Source organism: Caloenas nicobarica, chromosome 7, assembly GCF_036013445.1.
Source record: "Caloenas nicobarica isolate bCalNic1 chromosome 7, bCalNic1.hap1, whole genome shotgun sequence".
Taxonomy (NCBI): domain Eukaryota; kingdom Metazoa; phylum Chordata; class Aves; order Columbiformes; family Columbidae; genus Caloenas; species Caloenas nicobarica.
The window spans coordinates 31,958,384-31,975,370 of record NC_088251.1 but is presented as its reverse complement, the minus strand read 5'-3'; the positions used below and the strand labels follow the sequence as shown (position 1 = coordinate 31,975,370).

Genomic DNA, 16,987 nt, shown 5'->3' with positions numbered 1-16,987 from the left:
CTCAGCTTTGACTTGAACCCACAGAATTTAGTTTGAAAACAGCCTTAAGGTTTTAGTCTTCACAGACTGTTCTCTCTAAATGCATTTGCCTGTGAGCAGAAAACAACCTACTTACAGGAAGCACTGACATCTTTTACACCATATTGGGTGAAGATGGTGTGTATTGCATGACAGCGTCTTGACTTAATTTTATTGACGTAACTTCTGACAGTGCTTCTTAAATTGGTTAGAAGCTTTCATATCACCCTGGAAATACAGGCATACAGTATTTGAAGATTTCGTTTGTTTAATTTCCTAGGAAAAAAGGAAACAAACAAAGAAAAAAAATAATATTTTACTAGAATGTCTTTGCTATATAGATAAGAGAATTTATAGCGTGAGATCTTGTTGTGGGGCACAGGACACATGGGTGTACATGCGCTTGGCCACAGACAGCAGCCAGAAACAAATTACGCCTCAGTGTCTGTCAGATGGGGCAGTTAATTATAGCACCGGTGTGCCAGCCCTTCACAGCGTTAAAGCTATTTTTATAGAGGTGAGTAGGGACAGTGACATTCCAGAAAACAGTGTTCATGTTGGTGATTCGTGTAAAAAGAGAAACTAAACCTTCCTCTCACTGGGAGCCTGGTCATGAATTCACAGCTTCCATTAAACTCTCAGTGAAGTTACTCACGGGTTCTGCTTGAATAGGGGTCTATCCAGTGGCATTTTCTGTGGGGGAATATTATACTGCCTGTCTATACGGTATTTGATTGCAGTACAAATGGTAGTTTTGTTTTGGTGTGGGGTGTTTTTTTTTTTTTTCAATCTTTTTAACGTTGCACATCTAAGTAAAGATTGGAGAGAGACATAGTTGTAAGTGAAGGAAGTGGGAAAAGTGGACAGTAAGAAAGTTTGAAGACATGTAAGATTAATTTGCTTGTGGATTCCGTATTTGTGTTACAAGATTTTTCAGTACTTTAACACTTGGATATTAGCAATGTTATGTGGAAAGGTTCCGGATCTGAATTTAATAGAATTATGTTAACAAACTTGTATTTAAGACAAGTGTTTTTCATGTTAATTTAAAATTCCAATTTATCTTTTTTTTATTATTATTATGTTTTTAAGCACCTGACGTTTCAAAGGGAGTTTGATTCTGATTCTCTCAGACACTATAGCTGGGCTGCAGACACCTTGGACAATGTTAACCTTGTTTCAAGTCCCATCCATTCTGGGTAGGTCACTTAACAGATTTCCTTTATCTTTAAATGTGGAAGTGTATTGTTAGCTGAAGAATACAGGCTGTTGTAATGGCTGATAACTTTCCTATTCCTGCTCCAGTTGAAGCCAGTGGCAAAATTCACGCTGACTTCAGTGAGGGTGCTTAATAACAGGAGTCAGTCTAAATTCTTTCATATAAAACCAAAAACTTGCCCTTGCACTTAATTTTCTGAATGTCAAAACATTGTAATTCCAAAGGCTTTTCTCTAATAGTCCTGTTTTCTGTTTGCTTGTTTTTCTGTTGCTTGTGCTTTGCTTTTAAGTGTCATAAGGTGATTTCGTTTGAATTGTATTAAATTATTTGCGATACAAAATCAGAGAAGTAATATGCATTCTGCTCTTTCATAAAGGAAAAAATGGGGGGCTTTAATTTAAATTCTTATTTTATTTATACCTCTAAACTCCTGCCTATTCTCCAATATCTGTAGTTTGACTTTAGTGGTACTGATCATTTACTTATGAGTCATCACTGTAGTTGCGATGCTTCTTGACAGTACCACATAGACTTGATTTAAATGCAGTAGCAGTAATGTTTGAATGTGTATTTTAATGATTTACAAACAAATGTGTGTGTATTTTAATTATTTACAAATAAATGTGTAACTGAAAGGAATCATTGCATATGAGATTGTCTGGTATAAATATTTGTTGTTTAATTTTCGAGATCAGGACATAAAATTTCATATCCTTTTTAATTTACTTCCTCATTTCATGACTAATGACATTCTTAAAATGACTGCAGCCCATACCAAAATATTTTAGTTCCAAAATAGCAGCAAGTCCCACAAACCTAAAGCTACAGTCCCACAATTCATGTAAGCACCTGCTTCTGCTGAACAGAACTATATAATGGTGGATTTTTTTGTGTCCTGAGCTGATACAACACTGCATATGGTCGATGCTAGAGTTGAAATATCAAGAATTACAGTATGAAAAGCTGAGGTCTTCTGGTTATCATGGAAAAGTGTCAGCAAAGGACCTCAGAGAGCTGGTAGCCTACCATGCACTTCAGCAGGATAAAATGTAATCAAGCCTTTCCTGAAATATGCTTAATTTCTTCATAGTCACTAAAAAGAAGCGATTTTCTAGTCCCCCCAGCTTCAATAGCTCACTATCCCTTGTTACGATATTTCTCCCCCTGATATTCAACTTAAAATTTCTTTCTTGCAGATTAAGCTTTTTTTCTTGTCATAGCCATGGTAGTCATGGAGAACAATATCTTACTAGTCTCTTAACAATGGTTTATATGTTAAAAGAGAAGATTGCGTGTCTTTCATAGAATAAAATATCCCAGATCCTCCTAAGTGGTGCTTTCCACATTTCAGTGCAGTCTTGCTGCTGTCCCCTGGCTCTCCTCCCTCTGATGACAGCTTATTTCTGAGCCAGCTTGGGCACCAGACTCCCAGAGACATGTCACCAGTACTGACTGGGACAGGATCGCTACCTCTTTGGTCTGGAATATGACGCACTTAATCTTAAGCAATTCCACAATAAGAATTATAATTTTGTTAACTGCATCTTCTGTTGAGAGATGTTTGTGATCCACTAGAATTTCTTGGTTCTTTTCTGAAATTCTGCAGTCTGGTTCTTTTATTTATTATGTGTATATGTCTTGTGCTTACGTGTTTGTTTTCTTCCCTCTGTTTGCATTTGCCTTTAGTGTATTTCAGTTTGTTTGTTCCAGACCCCTTTTCCATTTTGGCAACACAGCTTTTAGTTCTGATCCTGTTTTCCAAAGACTTTTCAGACCTCCTTTCTTTTGAAATCATGAGTGAAACCATTAACTTAGTACCTGGCCCAGGACAGCACAACAAAATCTCCACTCAAAAGTTTCCTTTCAGTTTAACAGTAAAGCACTGATTGTATCTCTTTTGAGGTAACTTCTCAGATGGTTGTGTGCTTACCTTATCTATACTATACCTCAATTGCTTACTGTGAAATACCAAGACAGTACTTTTACACATCCAGGGTATCAATTACCCTGTCAAAGAAAGAAGTCATATTAATTTTACGTGAGTTACTCTTGCATTTTGGCTCATTTTTATTTTGAGGACTGGCGGTAGGCGACTTGTAATCTCTTCTAATCCTTCAGGCCCTTATAGGTTGACTGTTGGATAATTTATTCCTGAATATTTCTGTTAATTGAGGTTAGACTGATCAGTCTAGAATTTTCTGGCTCCTTTTCGTCCTGATACAAGGCAGGTCTGATGTTTGCATCCTGCCAGCCCTCTGGGACAATACTTATGTGTTCTTAGTTCTTCAGCGTGCTCACTAATGGTTCCAGCCTTCCAAAACGTTTAGTCTGTGGACATGAGACCTTTCACATCAACTACTTCAGATCTGCTCCCGTTGTACATCAGTCGCTGCTGATGCAGATGTGGCCTTATCTGCTGCCCAGAGGGGAAGGGCTGCAGACCTGCAGCGGTGGAGCAGACTGGGGGGGCTGCAGGGGAGGGAGAGGATCTGAGCACCAAAATGTTCTCCAGTCAGGTATAGCTTTTCTGACCTGTTATACTTCTCATTTGACAGATACAGTCCAACAGAAATGGTGCTGTGATGACTCAGTTCTTTTGTTAGAAAAAAGAAAAACCAACTTCACTCAATTGTTTATTTTCTTTTCAACTGTGGCCCCATATTTTATAGGATACTGTTTGGTTTTCCGTGTTATCTTCATCTAGGAGCAATCAACAGATGTTCCCTTCACATCTTCTAGTATCTCAACACATCTGATATGCAGAGCATCGTGACTTTTCACTTATTTTCTGCCATTTTTTATCTGAAAAGCAACTCCTTTTCTGCTTGTTCGCGATGCTTCATCCCCGGCTTTGTCCTCAGTTCTTTCTGTGGCCATAGGCAGAGGGACACTGGCTGGGGTGGCCTGTGGCCAGGGCCTGACCCCACTGCTCTTTGCATTCCTTGACCCCCTCCACGCTCTGCCATGTGCCATGCGGGGGGAGCTCCTCCGGGTCTGCTCCCTCGGGTTGCTCTTTTCCCCATTTACCCATTGTCAGAAAAGAGCGTCAAAGTTTGTTCCCATTTCTTAACTGAGGCAGAAGGGGAATTTTGGGAGCAGGATGTGGAGATCCTGCAATGTATCAGTGAAAGGGGAAGAAAGAAGGAATTGTTGGCAGTAATTTTGACTCTTCTGGTTTTTCCTTTTTTCAAGCCAAGCTAATGTTTTATGTTTTTCTATTTGAGTTCAGATAAGCTGTTTTTTCAGCATATATTTTGAACAGGGTCCATTGTAAGCAGCACATCGAAATGTGTCATGAATCTTGAGGCCTCTGGAAGGGTAGAGATCCTTTGCCGAAATGACCTTCGGCTTTCAGATGTGAGCTTACTCATGCAACTTTCCCGAACTAAAATGTGGGTGTGCTCTCTTCGTCTTGCCTTTTTTTAACTCCTTGGTTTCTTAGCTGAAAGAAATTACTGCATCACGCTGCCTTCCGTATTGAGAAACTCAGGAAAACTGAATTCAGTCTTGCAAGGTGGAACACATAATATTAATTATAGTTTACTCCAACCTCCTGTACACACAGCTGAACTCATTTTTTGAAAGAAGTGTGATGAGTAGCGTGGACTGATACTCCCTTCAAATATCCTATCATACATATCTCTTTATACAGTATACTTTGGAAAATAAATTGCTATAAAACAGTGCAAGAACTGGTTTTCCATGGCACAGTGGAGCATCTTTTGGGAGTTAAATAAAGAAATAGTTACAATAAATTCTCTGTTGACCTAAGCAAATTGCAAATGCTGTTTTCTTCTCCATATAGTTCTGCATTTCTCAGAGAAATTATGGACTTGTGCTGACTAATTAAATGAACACTTCCTTTTGGATTTTTTTCCATCTATGGCATATAAAACATAGGTCATGATATGCAAAGCAAAAACCAACTAATTTCTAAAGTTGGCCTTCGAATGTGTTGCTTTTGTTATTTTTCTGATTGTTACTTTTCCTTTGCGCTTAGGATTGATATTTTTCTGTTGCTTGCCTCTAATTATCTTAAATTAATTTTTCCCATTTGCTTTCTAAATTATTTTGCAGCTATTCCTCTCCACTTCCCCAGTATGATTCAAGGTGATAACTCTGTGCTTTCTGTGAATCCTCATTTCCTTTTTTTTAACTCTTTTCCCACAGAGTGTGTGTAGATGTTTGTAGTGCATCCTCCCACATCCTCATCCCTTCCATGTATTCAAGTAGAAATGCTCATTAGTGTTTAGCATTGTGTTTTAGAGATCATATTGTAGTTTCCATTATTAGTGAAGTATTAATTTAGGTAAGCATCAGCTACTAATATTTTTGATAGAAAGTGCATGAAATACTGTTTGGAATTATTGTTTTAAATGGTAAATTGCTAATTTGAAAACCAAACAAGGAAATAACTAATATGCTGTCGAAAATTATTATCTTCATATGGGATCAATATGCATAAAGGCTGATCTGCTGAAGGTTTTGTCCTCCCTGGAGACTGCAGTAGGGTACAGACCCCAAAGCTGGCTGTCATGGGCTGGTTCCTGTGGATTTAGAGAAAGCACCTTATCTAAGCTCAGGCTTTGGCTTTTTTGCATTAGATGGAAAAACTTTTATTTTATTTTTTTGTTTGGTTTTTTTGCTTGTTTTTAATGAATTATGAGCTGGTTTAACATGCCAGTAATCACGTACACAATAGGCAGCTCTCCAAAACATTGCCTTTTACCAAGCGATCAGGCCAAGCCCAGCCTTGCCAAGCTCCCCGGAGGGCTCCTCACGGTTTGTTCCGTGGCACATGGACCAGACGTGCCTTCCCAGAGCTGCTGCTGCATCAGCCCTGAAGGGATGCTCCAGCCAGCAGCCCCTCTGCTCCATGCCCTCCCATGGGGTCCGAAGTGGCCCCAACTTCTCTGCCGACAAAAACCACACATTTTGAAAAGGCCACCTACTTTGGTTTGTAACAAATTCTTTTCAGTATTCTCTCTTCAGTGACCAAGGGCTGTGAGTCCCTGCTTAATATTTTACTTTGCTTCATAGTAAATTTTAATAGATTGTCTTGAACTCTCTTCATGACTAGTCACAAGCTGGCTTCTTGCCGGCTCCGAAGACCAGTCAATGAACTACCCTTCCACATGCTCAGTGGCATCAGCCTCCTACCATGAGCCTTTACCATCCACTGTATAGGGCAGTTGCAGGGAGAAAAAGCAACATAAACATGCTGACAGGCTTAAATTAGTGCTCAGTGAGCAGAAGGGAAGCTGGTGTCTGCTTGTTACAGCCTTTTGTTAGCAAACAGAACAGTGTTCCAGTCAACAGTTTACGTACATCTAAGATCTTGTGATATCTATAAATATTAAGAATCACATAATTTATATACTCTATAATTTAAAGATTGCGTATATTTGCTTTGGCATAGATCTAGTATTCGTACAGAACGTTTGGTCAGCCATTCAGCAAAGATTCTGTCCCGCTGAAACAATTCCTCTTATGAGGAGTTGGGATACTCTAGTGGCAACATTTGGATTTGTTCACTAGTGTACAGTGTGGTTATCTAAGACAAAAGTATGGGTACCATTTATTTGTATGAAAACTACTGTGAAATATTGTTTTATTCCATGTTTCAGTATTATAAAGTGTCTGGGGCACAAGAAAGGGTAAATTTGTGTTAGGGTCATCTCAGAGGGCTTCACCTTCCCATCTTTACTGATGGATTTTAATTTAGTTTGAAGAAAGGCAACGTAGCAATTTCTTTATCTGGAATTAAATTGGGCAACCTTTCTGTCCTGCTTCATATATTTACAGCTTCTGTCCCGACCTGCCTGGCTTCTGCAGACCACTAAATTCAAACTTTCGATTACTCTCCTGCTTTTCTGCCCATTTTTCCCACCCACATTTCCCAGACTTCTGAATGCAGCTTATTTGCAGGCCTGGCCAAGGCACGTCAGCTGTTACTTTTTGGTGTCCTGCTGATGTCAAAACCAAATGTAACTGTTGTACACAAATTCCCATTCATACTTCAGAGCACTTTGGGGCTTTTGGCTCGTACTCTTAGTTCAGTTTACCAAAGGGAACCAGGAAATTTAATGGATTCGCCTGTTGACCATGTGAAGGTTTAGTCCTTAAGATCTGGAAGTTTTGGCAACAGTTTTGCAAATAGTGAAACTAGACGGCAGATGTGCCAGCTATGTCAGCATCTGTGTTGGCATCAAGCCTGAGTTGGTAACTCGTGTCCCTCTTGATACTGGCCTGTTACTGCATCTTCTACCTGATGCTGTTGTCTCTCAGCAGCTTATGGTGCAGAGGAAAAGGGAAGGTATTTTGGGGCACTGGAGGAGACCTCCATAACTGTTTAGCCCTGCAGGAAACTGTATGTTTTGATGGCTGTAAATTTGAAGGATTTTTGCTGTAGAGTTTTGAAACAGACAGAAGTCTAGTTTTGCTCCTGGGAGGAGACTCCACTTTCCTGTCACTGTCCTGTTCAAGACAGTAACACTTCACATATGCAGCTTCTCGGCATTTCATAGATGAGTTAAACCACGGCTATGAATGATTATTCTTGTCAATATTCTTTATTCCCTTGCTAATAAAAATAATTTTATTTTAAAATCTACCACTCACCACTTACAAATATAATTGCTCACTCTTCTGTTATTAAATGGGAAATTATGCATTGGAATGACACTGGCAAATGTGATTTTTCTTTAATGTCGCTTTTTGCTAACGAGTATCATCTTCACAGAAGAGTAACGGCATGATTTCCTCCGGAGTGTCACCACCTGAAAGAAAGTTATGTACTTGATATTCTCAGTCATTCCCTGTCAGTGGAAGCCCTTAGTAGCCTGGTGTGACTGTCACCCCCGGTGCCAGCACTTGTGCTGCCAGCCATCAGGAGGGTTTGCAAATTAGACTGTGAGGAGGTTTTGAAGATTGAGATCCCAAAAATAATAAGCATTTTTGATTCTTCTTTTTCTGTGCTGTCTGTTTCCTTTCTGCATGTGAAGCTAATTACTCCTGTTTATGGACAGTAGAGCTAACAGTAACAAAAGGATGTTTTAAAATCTGATAAACCACTACTAATACACTACTCATACACTCTCTTAATCCAAATTACTCAGTAGCACCTGTTTGTTTCACCGTGTTGTTACTAGACCTTTAGCAGTTCCTGCTTTTGATAACCAATAGTTAACATGTAAGTATAAGTTTTAAAAGAATCTTCATGTTCTTTTTAGTTTAGCTGGGATCGGGAGGACTTTTCTAAAGTTTTAAAGACTGTGGCAGCTGACTTTTTGCTGATCTTCTGCTTGTTTTGTGACCGTATTCATTGACGTGTTTCCTTTTTCCTACAGTTTCCTGGTTAGTTTTATGGTTGATGCACGTGGGGGTTCAATGAGGGGTAGTCGACATCATGGAATGAGAATAATTATCCCACCACGCAAGTGTACGGCACCAACCCGCATCACCTGCCGCTTGGTAAAGAGGCATAAACTGGCCAGCCCACCACCGATGGTTGAAGGAGAAGGATTAGCAAGTAGACTTGTAGAAATGGGGCCAGCAGGGGCACAATTTTTAGGGTGAGTTCTTCTATGAATTTCATTGTTTACACTCATGTTGCATCTTTCATTTCTGTTATCCTCTGGATCTAAGTAGTTAAACATTGACTCTACCTCATTCGAGCATGTAAGATAGGCTATTTAACTTGGAATATTAAAAAACTGCCAACCTGCCATCCCTTCCAGAAAGCACCCATGTATTTTAGGGGGAGCTTTGCCTCTAGGATGACTACAGGGTGAAGCCAAAGGTAAGGAAAGCCACGAAAAGGTCAGGTCCTGCCCCCATCTACTCATGTAACCTGCCTTTGGAGTCAGGAGGAGTCACATGCCTGTTACCCAGAACAGGTTTTGAGCCTCTTGCTCGCAGGGTATTGGAGAAACATCACTGTCACAAAAAAGTGTCCCAAAATCACCCACAAGGACCCAAATATTGAGCTCCATTCCCTTGCCGGGGCATTTGCACAGCTCCTGATGGAGTTGCTGGGAGCTGCCTGGCTCCATCCTGTGGAGCGAAGCCACTGAGAGCGATGGCAGAGCACTTACTGTAGAGCATCAAGTAGTACAAATGCTAGAAACTGACTTTTTTTTTAAAGCTTAAATTAAAGGAAACAATCCACTATGATGTGGCTTTTTTTTCCTGATTATAAATTTTGTTCATTACCATGAGTGGCACCCAGTGTAAACTGCCGGTTCTGTCGGGAGTGACAGCTTGTTCCTAATTTCCCCTTCTCGTTTCTCTTCCTGCTGCATGGATGTTATTCAGTAAACTTCATCTTCCTAACACTCCTCCCCCTCTAAATGAGGGTGAGAGCATGGTTAGCCGAATCCTGCAGCTTGGTCCACAAGGAACAAAATTTATTGGGTAGGATATGTACGGAAAAGATACAGAATGTCTACAGTTTTTCTTTCATTTCTAATTTTTTGTTATTCCCATTTTATTTTTTTTCAGTTTTCTAAAGCTTTCAGTTGATTTACGTCACTGAAAGAAAATCATAGTGGCTTGATTTAATATAGCTCTGCTACTACCTTGTGCTTATAGGCATGTAAAATTCACTGCCAGCATTCTGCTTTCATAACTTCTGTGCTTTTGCAATTCTTTAAATTTGAAGTGTTTCAACTACATTTTAGTACACAGTGACGGTCCTTTAAGTTCAGCCCTGTGGTAGAGAAGGTATTTACAGGCCTTGAGTGAGTATGTTTTGGGAAGAGCATTTGTAAAACATGATTTCATAAAGTCTATTATTTGCGAAAGATTATTCAGAAAAAATGTCATTTAGTGAATGACTTCATTCAACAAGGTTGAAGAAACACTAATCTTTTCAACCTGCAAGAGGCATCTTGTTAAAATAAATTTATAGAGCCAAGTATGCTACCCAAAGGAACTGCAGTGTATAGTCTAAAAATGTAAGAATGTTTTTGTATATTTTTGACTGTTGTTTTCAAACCATATTGTGAAATTTATTGCATTAGGTTTTCAAAATATTGGTGGCTGTTTGGTGTTCCAAACCTGTTCAATACCTTCTCACTGAATATTCTTGTTAAATGTCATGCACAAAATTGTGTGGTTTCTAAATATTTACAGAGACAGTATCTGAAATATTAGCCTGCAAAGATTGTACTACAGTGTTAGTTTTCAGTTTGTACTTTTTTGAACTACAGAGTAAATATCTTAAAAAATGTATTTGAATTTTTGGTATTTACTTGCTGTGCACAATGGGAGACAGCAGCTACATTCCTGTCTCTTGTTACAGGACTCGTGAGTGGAATAGCAGCCTGGCTGCCCTTAAAAAGCATATAAAATACATACTAATTAAATTATCTTTCTCTGTTTTCATGGGAAAAAATACCATCTAACTCCCCTTCCTTGGTATTTTATGTGAAAACTGGACTTTCAACTAGTTCATGTTTTTCCTCATGAAAGCTGTTGTGATTTCCATGCTCAGGTAAATTATTGGTTAATGTGCCCAACACCTTGCAGGTGCACAATACCATAGAAGTGCTGTGTGATTCTCCCATCATGTGATGCTACTTTTAACTAAGTTATTACAAAGCAGTGAAATCCTTTACAACCTCTGTAGGAAAATAATGATACTGTCTATTTAAATGTCTTAAAGCTGCATAATCCATAATTGTTCCCTTACTGTGTGATTTCAGTCGGTTTGTCTTAGCATACTTTAAAATGCATATCCTGCCTGTGAAGTGTTTGGCAAAAGTGTCTGTTTTGTTCAGGAATGGCACATGAAGTGAATGGTGGTTTCTGTCGGTTGTTCACACCAACTGTTCAGTAATGCACTTGCAGTTCTCTGTGGAAGGTACATTGTCTGGTGACACGGATGTATTATTAACCACCTTCTCATTCCCTTTCCTTCCTCCCAAAATGTTTAACAGTAACTAATACAAATGTGGTCGTGATGTTGCTTAGCTGAGAGAAATCCATTCTGAAAGGACCTAAACACTCCCTAGTGATGTTTACAGTGCAGATGTTGCAGCAGTGATTTTGGACATTAGAATCAGAAAGTGAAGCTAATGAGAAACAACCTCTTGTGTTTCACAGGAGCTGCACCAGCACAGAGCCAGGGAGAGCTTTGAAAAGTTTGAGCCTTAGTTTGAAGTTTAAAACCCACATGCATGAGCGGCTCCTGCTGCAGCCAACAGCTGTTGCATGCATTTGGATAGCTGGACTGTTTCTGAACTGACTTTGCTCCTTTAAATCCCTGGAGCCAAATCCAAACTTTGACTATGCTAATGCCAATTAAAAGTCGGCAGTGCTGGAAGCAGGTTGGATCACCTGCGTGCTGGGATAAATGAGCAGGGACAACTCTCCTTAGCAAAAGTTGTCACTATTTTTTCAGCTGTTTCAGAAGATGTACATTAAAAACAAGCTATATATGAATATTTTCAAGATATCTATTGACTGTAGTTTAAATGATAAAGGATTGTGCAGCTTTGGCAACTTTAAAAACATTTTTACTGTAACAGTGCTATTTAAAATGTCTGCAGTTTTCTTAAAGACTTAACACCCATAGGAAATTAAGGGCAGTGAGGAGATATAGGGTTAAAAATAATATAATTCCTTTTTCTCTAGCCCTGTCATAGTGGAAATCCCACATTTTGGATCAATGCGAGGAAAGGAAAGAGAACTAATTGTACTTCGAAGTGAAAATGGTGAAACGTGGAAGGAACACCAGTATGACAGCAAACATGAGGATTTAACAGAAATACTCAATGGCATGGACGAAGGTAAACATTTTCTTAAAGCTTTGGCAAGCCTTACCTTTGTGCAGGCTCGCTAACCTGAGAAGGCTAAAGCAACCTGAAATAAAACAGTGCAGGAGGTCTCTGACTTTGGGGAATACAGTGTGTGTTACATATTAAACCAATGGAAAGAGTGTAAAGAGAAATTGTTCAGCAGTGGCCTGGAGACATCCTGAAATGAGGGATAAATTTTGGTCTGAAGTCCTGCCAAGTTTAAGGAAAGTTGCACAGTTTCTTTACAGCATGAAGTTGAGAATAACATCCCAGCTGGAGGGAAGCGTGTTTCTGCAGCTCAGGCAGGGCCACAGGAAGGTCATTCCAAACCGAGAGTGAAGTGTAAATATCAGTTATATTAGACTTTCCCACAAATGCAGACCTTAGCCCAGGGCCTGTTCTTCTTTGAAATGGGATCGTTAGAGGGTGCCTCCCACAAGTACAGAACTTGCTTTCCTGATGGGAATTCTGGCTCCCTTGTTTTGCTTGGACATTGCTGTTTATGTGAGAGTCCCTAAGATGGGAGGACTCAGCTGTACACAGTTCATCAGAAGATGCTGTGACAGATGGTCCCTGCGGACACATCACAGGCAAAGCCAGGCTGGGGCCGCAGTGAGCCCTTGGCACCACCGCTTGCTTTTCCTACCAAGTATTTTTCAATACTTGTGCTGATAAACAATTGCCTGAGCTCTTTGCACCTGAGCGTGAATGGAATAGCCTGTGCTTCGGGCTTTGGTTTTCTATAAGGGTTTATCCACAGGATTTTCTCTGGATAACCTATTACAGAAAGCCACAGTGTGGTGGGGTACCAGCTGCAGGAAAGTTCTTTCATCAGCAGCAAAAGCATTTGAAGCAAACGATCAGGCTGTGGATGGCAGCTATGAGAGGTATCTGTGAGCAGGGTTTGCCTTTGATCTTGGCCTCTGCTTTGAAGACGGCAGGCTCAGCAAAAAGCATGCTTTGAGAGCAAGGGAGGAGAGCGGTGCTGTTGTGCGGGTCTCCCTGGACATCTGAGATTCAGCATTTTTACTGATTTCCTGTCATCTGGGAATGGGAACAGTAGAATGAGCTTGTGTAGTATTTTCACTTCAAAGTATTTGAACTGCACATGAGTTTGTAAGAACACGGACCAAGAGCAAAGATCTGCTTGTTGCATGTGATGACCTAGCGTAGCTATTTATTTTGAAATAAATATGATAGCACCAATCAAGCAGTAGGGCGGAAACACTGCAAATGTTGTGTCAGTGAGTTTGGAAAAATACAATAAACCTCATCACAGAAGGCTACCTAAAAGCAGTGGAACAGGCAAAAGAATGAGCAGGGCCCGGGACAGTATTGTTTGGGGAAGAATTGCTTCAGGATCGAAGGCAGTTGTTGCAGCTTTTCTGAAAGAACAATCTCACCACCACCCCCTCCTCCTCTGCACACCAGCATGAGATAGGAGGTAATGATTTGGCAAATGGGTGAAGTATCAATGCTGTATCAGTGGTGAGGTAGTCAGAACTGATCCGCAACTTACTGGTTTTCTTCATGTGCTTTCCAAACTGAGCTTACTTCAATTCTGGGATAGGAAATGTAGGCACAAGAACACTGTTCTGAAGTGCTCCAACTTGCATCACTTATGAAAGAGCTCCTTAGAGGTGCCATATGGATAAATTCACATTTTACAGAGAAGAGAGCTCAATAAATAAAAACACTTTGAAAAGACGTGGGCATGAGCCCTCAGTGTGTAGACCCTAAAATAATAAGCTTCACAATTTGGAGCCAGAGTACAACTTTCTGATCTGTTGAGGGTTTCGGGTGGTTCTTCCCTTCTGAGGAACTGCTGTTTGAGGTTAGCAGGTATATGCACAGCCAGTGAATCACAGAAAGTGTGGTGGACACTGGACTATTCCCTTAGACTGAAAATATTTAGCACTTTAAAAGCCAAGCCGCAAAAATGCCATTTACCAAGCCATTTATGAGAGGGAAAGGAGGAAAAATACTGGAGACACACCCAGAGCATTGTTTTGATTATTTGTTCAGTTCGTTTTAGCTTAATCCTTTTCTAGTTAAGAAAATAAAATTAAAAACAAGCAAACAAAACCTGCATTAAAATAGTACAAAGGTCTTGACAAAATTCTGCTCCAGTTAAATAACAACATTTCTCTGTAAAATGTCTTCCAAGCAATTACTACTAAAATTACTATTTTTTTAAAATTAAAAGCAGAGTTAGTTGGGTTTTTTTGTTTTGGTTTTTGTTGTTGTTTGTTTGTTTGGGGTTTTTGGGGGGTGTTTTTTGGGGTTTTTTGGGTGTTTTGGGTTTTTTTTTTTTAATCTGAACTTTTACTGGTTTGTTACAAAATACTGCAATTAGGCTTGGGTCTGAAGCAATATCTTACACTTCAGAAGCCGTAATTTTGGAAGAAGTTGTATTCCAGGTATGAACTCTGGAGGCAGAAGCAATCTTTAATTGAAATAAAAAGCAGCCACATTGTCAGTCATTTCCAGAAGTTTAGTGTGTCTCTGCAAGAAAAATTAATCTGCTCAGTCATCTCTAAATGCCATAACATGCTGCAGGAGTGCCCGTTTTTCTATTAAAAGCAGCTGGTCTGTTTTGTGTTAGACCTGCTGTGATTTACTGGTTCTTTCCTATCTGTGTAGTGAAGGAAGGCAATCAGACTTTTATTCCCAGCTAGTTAATATGCTGAATTTTTAAAGATGCAGTCTGCTTCTGTTTTGTTTTTCCTGTTTTGCTCTCCCACTTTGCCAGCGGGGATGAGAGCAAGGACATCTTTGCCCTCCGTGGGGACTGCTGAAAACCTGCCTGTGCTTTACTGGAAGCAGCACCATCTGCTGGAAAAACTCATCTCAGACTCAAAATAATCCAGAGCAGGAGGCAACACTTCAGGGCACTTAAATAACAGCAGAACTTTGCTTTTATTATCATGAAAGAACAATGAAATGTGATATAGAGAGTCTGTTTTTCTTGGGTGCCATCAGGTTTCTGCTTGAATAGCTTTTATTCTAAAGATGGTGCTGTACTTAGGCAAGCATAGGGCTGAGGGGATACAGGGAACTTGGCATTTTTAGGAAGAGGAGGAGTTTGATTCTAAACACAAGAGTAGCAATTCACAGCTCTTGCCCATATTATATTTATTTAAACTTGAATCAAATTTTTATGTATCAAGTATATACAGATATTTAGGAAGAAGGTCTCTGTCTTGTAATTGGTAAATAGTTTATGTTTTCAGCCAGGCTTTTTTAAGGTATAACTTGTGTTTGCTTTTTGCATTCCTACACCCTTTACTCCTACAAATGTAGGAGTAGTTACATTTATACAGTCCTAAAATTACATTCGGCCCTTTGAAGGCAACTGCGAGGCTGATGTGGCCTCTGGTGACAGTGAGTTTGACACTCGGCTTTACAGGTACCTGTAGACAAATTGTGGGCATAAATGCACGCACCGAGGTAGCGAATCTTTTGACAGGCATTTGCAAGTTAGTGAGTGAGCCAAGAAATGCAAATATTTGTGGCTACAGTATCCTCTCTGCTGCACAGTGTGGTTTCAGATGGGAAGCAGGAGTTTTTACATAACTGCTTATTTGAATCTACAGATCAAACCGGACTGTGACCTTGTTTATGCTTGAAGTTTAAAATACCACCGTACATCCCTCTGCCGTGATTTTGTCACATTTCCAATAAAAGTTTTTGAACATACTGCTGTTAAACTTCATGTTGTGAATAGCAGGGTGAGAGACTGCAAAAATAGACAAAAGAGCACAGGAAGGACATCGACTTATTTGAGGATGAGACCTCCAGAGTTTTCAAGACAAGTCTCACTGCCCTCAGCTTTTCCTTGTCCCCTCCTATGTGCTCTTTCTGCCTCCATCCATCTCCTGTACTTTTCTCCGTGTGAGCGCTGCCTCTGGGGTGCCCCACTTCTAGTGCAGCAGTGTCTTAGTGGGGACATCTCTGTACGAGTGAAACTGGTGTCCTGTGCTTGTCCCACCTCTCAGTCTCTGCACAGTGACAAGGTCTGCTCTGCTCTGGCCAGTACTGCAGGAGGGTTGCAAAAAACACAGAGAGCTGATCAGTCTGCTAAGTACAGGTGAAATTTGCTTTTTCACTGCTAGCAAAACTCCTTGTAAGGCCCTAGTGATGGAAATCGGGTCACAAATCCCACAAAGACACCTTGAAGCTCATAAAACAGCTGGATGTTCTGTGACCTGTCGTCTTCCGTTTCCAGTCAGAAAACACTTGCTCTGTGTTACTTTATCTGAAAGTAAAAAAGAAAGGTATTAGACATGGGATGAATTTGATCCACAACTGCCTCTCAGCTGACAAAACTGGTGTGATTGTTTTCCTTGGCCTGAGCCTCCCTGGGTGAGGTTCCTCTCTGACCCTGGAGGACATGGCTGTGTTTCTCTTCTCTTGTCCAGGAACTTTAATGTAACACTTAATGTGGCAGCACGGACTAGAGAGTGAGGAGGAGTGATCTTCCTGTCCTCCCTCCTTTCCATCTCTCCATCTTGTCTCCATCATTCCCACCAGCCACCATAGGACAAGTGTACCATACACTGGGGTGGCAGAGGAAGACATATCTGCAGGAAATATGCACAGTACCTTAATGGCAGTAGATGCTCTTTGGGGTGTAAGCACAAATCTCAGGGACAGTGGCACTGGGACGCTCTTCTGAATTCTGTCAATAACCCCTCTGCTTTACTTCTCTTTGCTTTGCCATCTCTATCTGTAAGATAAGGCGTATAGCATACTTCTCTGTGGTTAAAAAAAAAAAGGCAAATACACAAAACACAACCAAGCAAACAAAAAAATCCTTTGAGGTTTTTAATTGAAACACATTACATAGTAATGAAGTGTCAGCAACTGAGGAAAACAGTAATGGTGACAGCTCTTTCTGTAAAATGCGTGAGGTGTGTTCAGGAAACGTGACCTCTCCCAGGAATAG

General features: G+C 40.2%; 1 protein-coding gene across 2 annotated transcripts in view; it reads left to right on the top strand.

Annotated features, from left to right (window-relative positions):
* The window catches only part of ANK3 (ankyrin 3), a 299,184-nt gene that overhangs the window by 235,337 nt on the left and 46,860 nt on the right, over positions 1-16,987 (top strand). For both annotated transcript variants that reach the window (XM_065639540.1, XM_065639541.1), the window contains exons 27-30: positions 1,111-1,217; positions 5,315-5,347; positions 8,587-8,811; positions 11,876-12,030. In XM_065639540.1, coding sequence (XP_065495612.1) covers positions 1,111-1,217; positions 5,315-5,347; positions 8,587-8,811; positions 11,876-12,030 — 520 coding nt within the window. The remainder of the gene's footprint in view (positions 1-1,110; positions 1,218-5,314; positions 5,348-8,586; positions 8,812-11,875; positions 12,031-16,987) is intronic.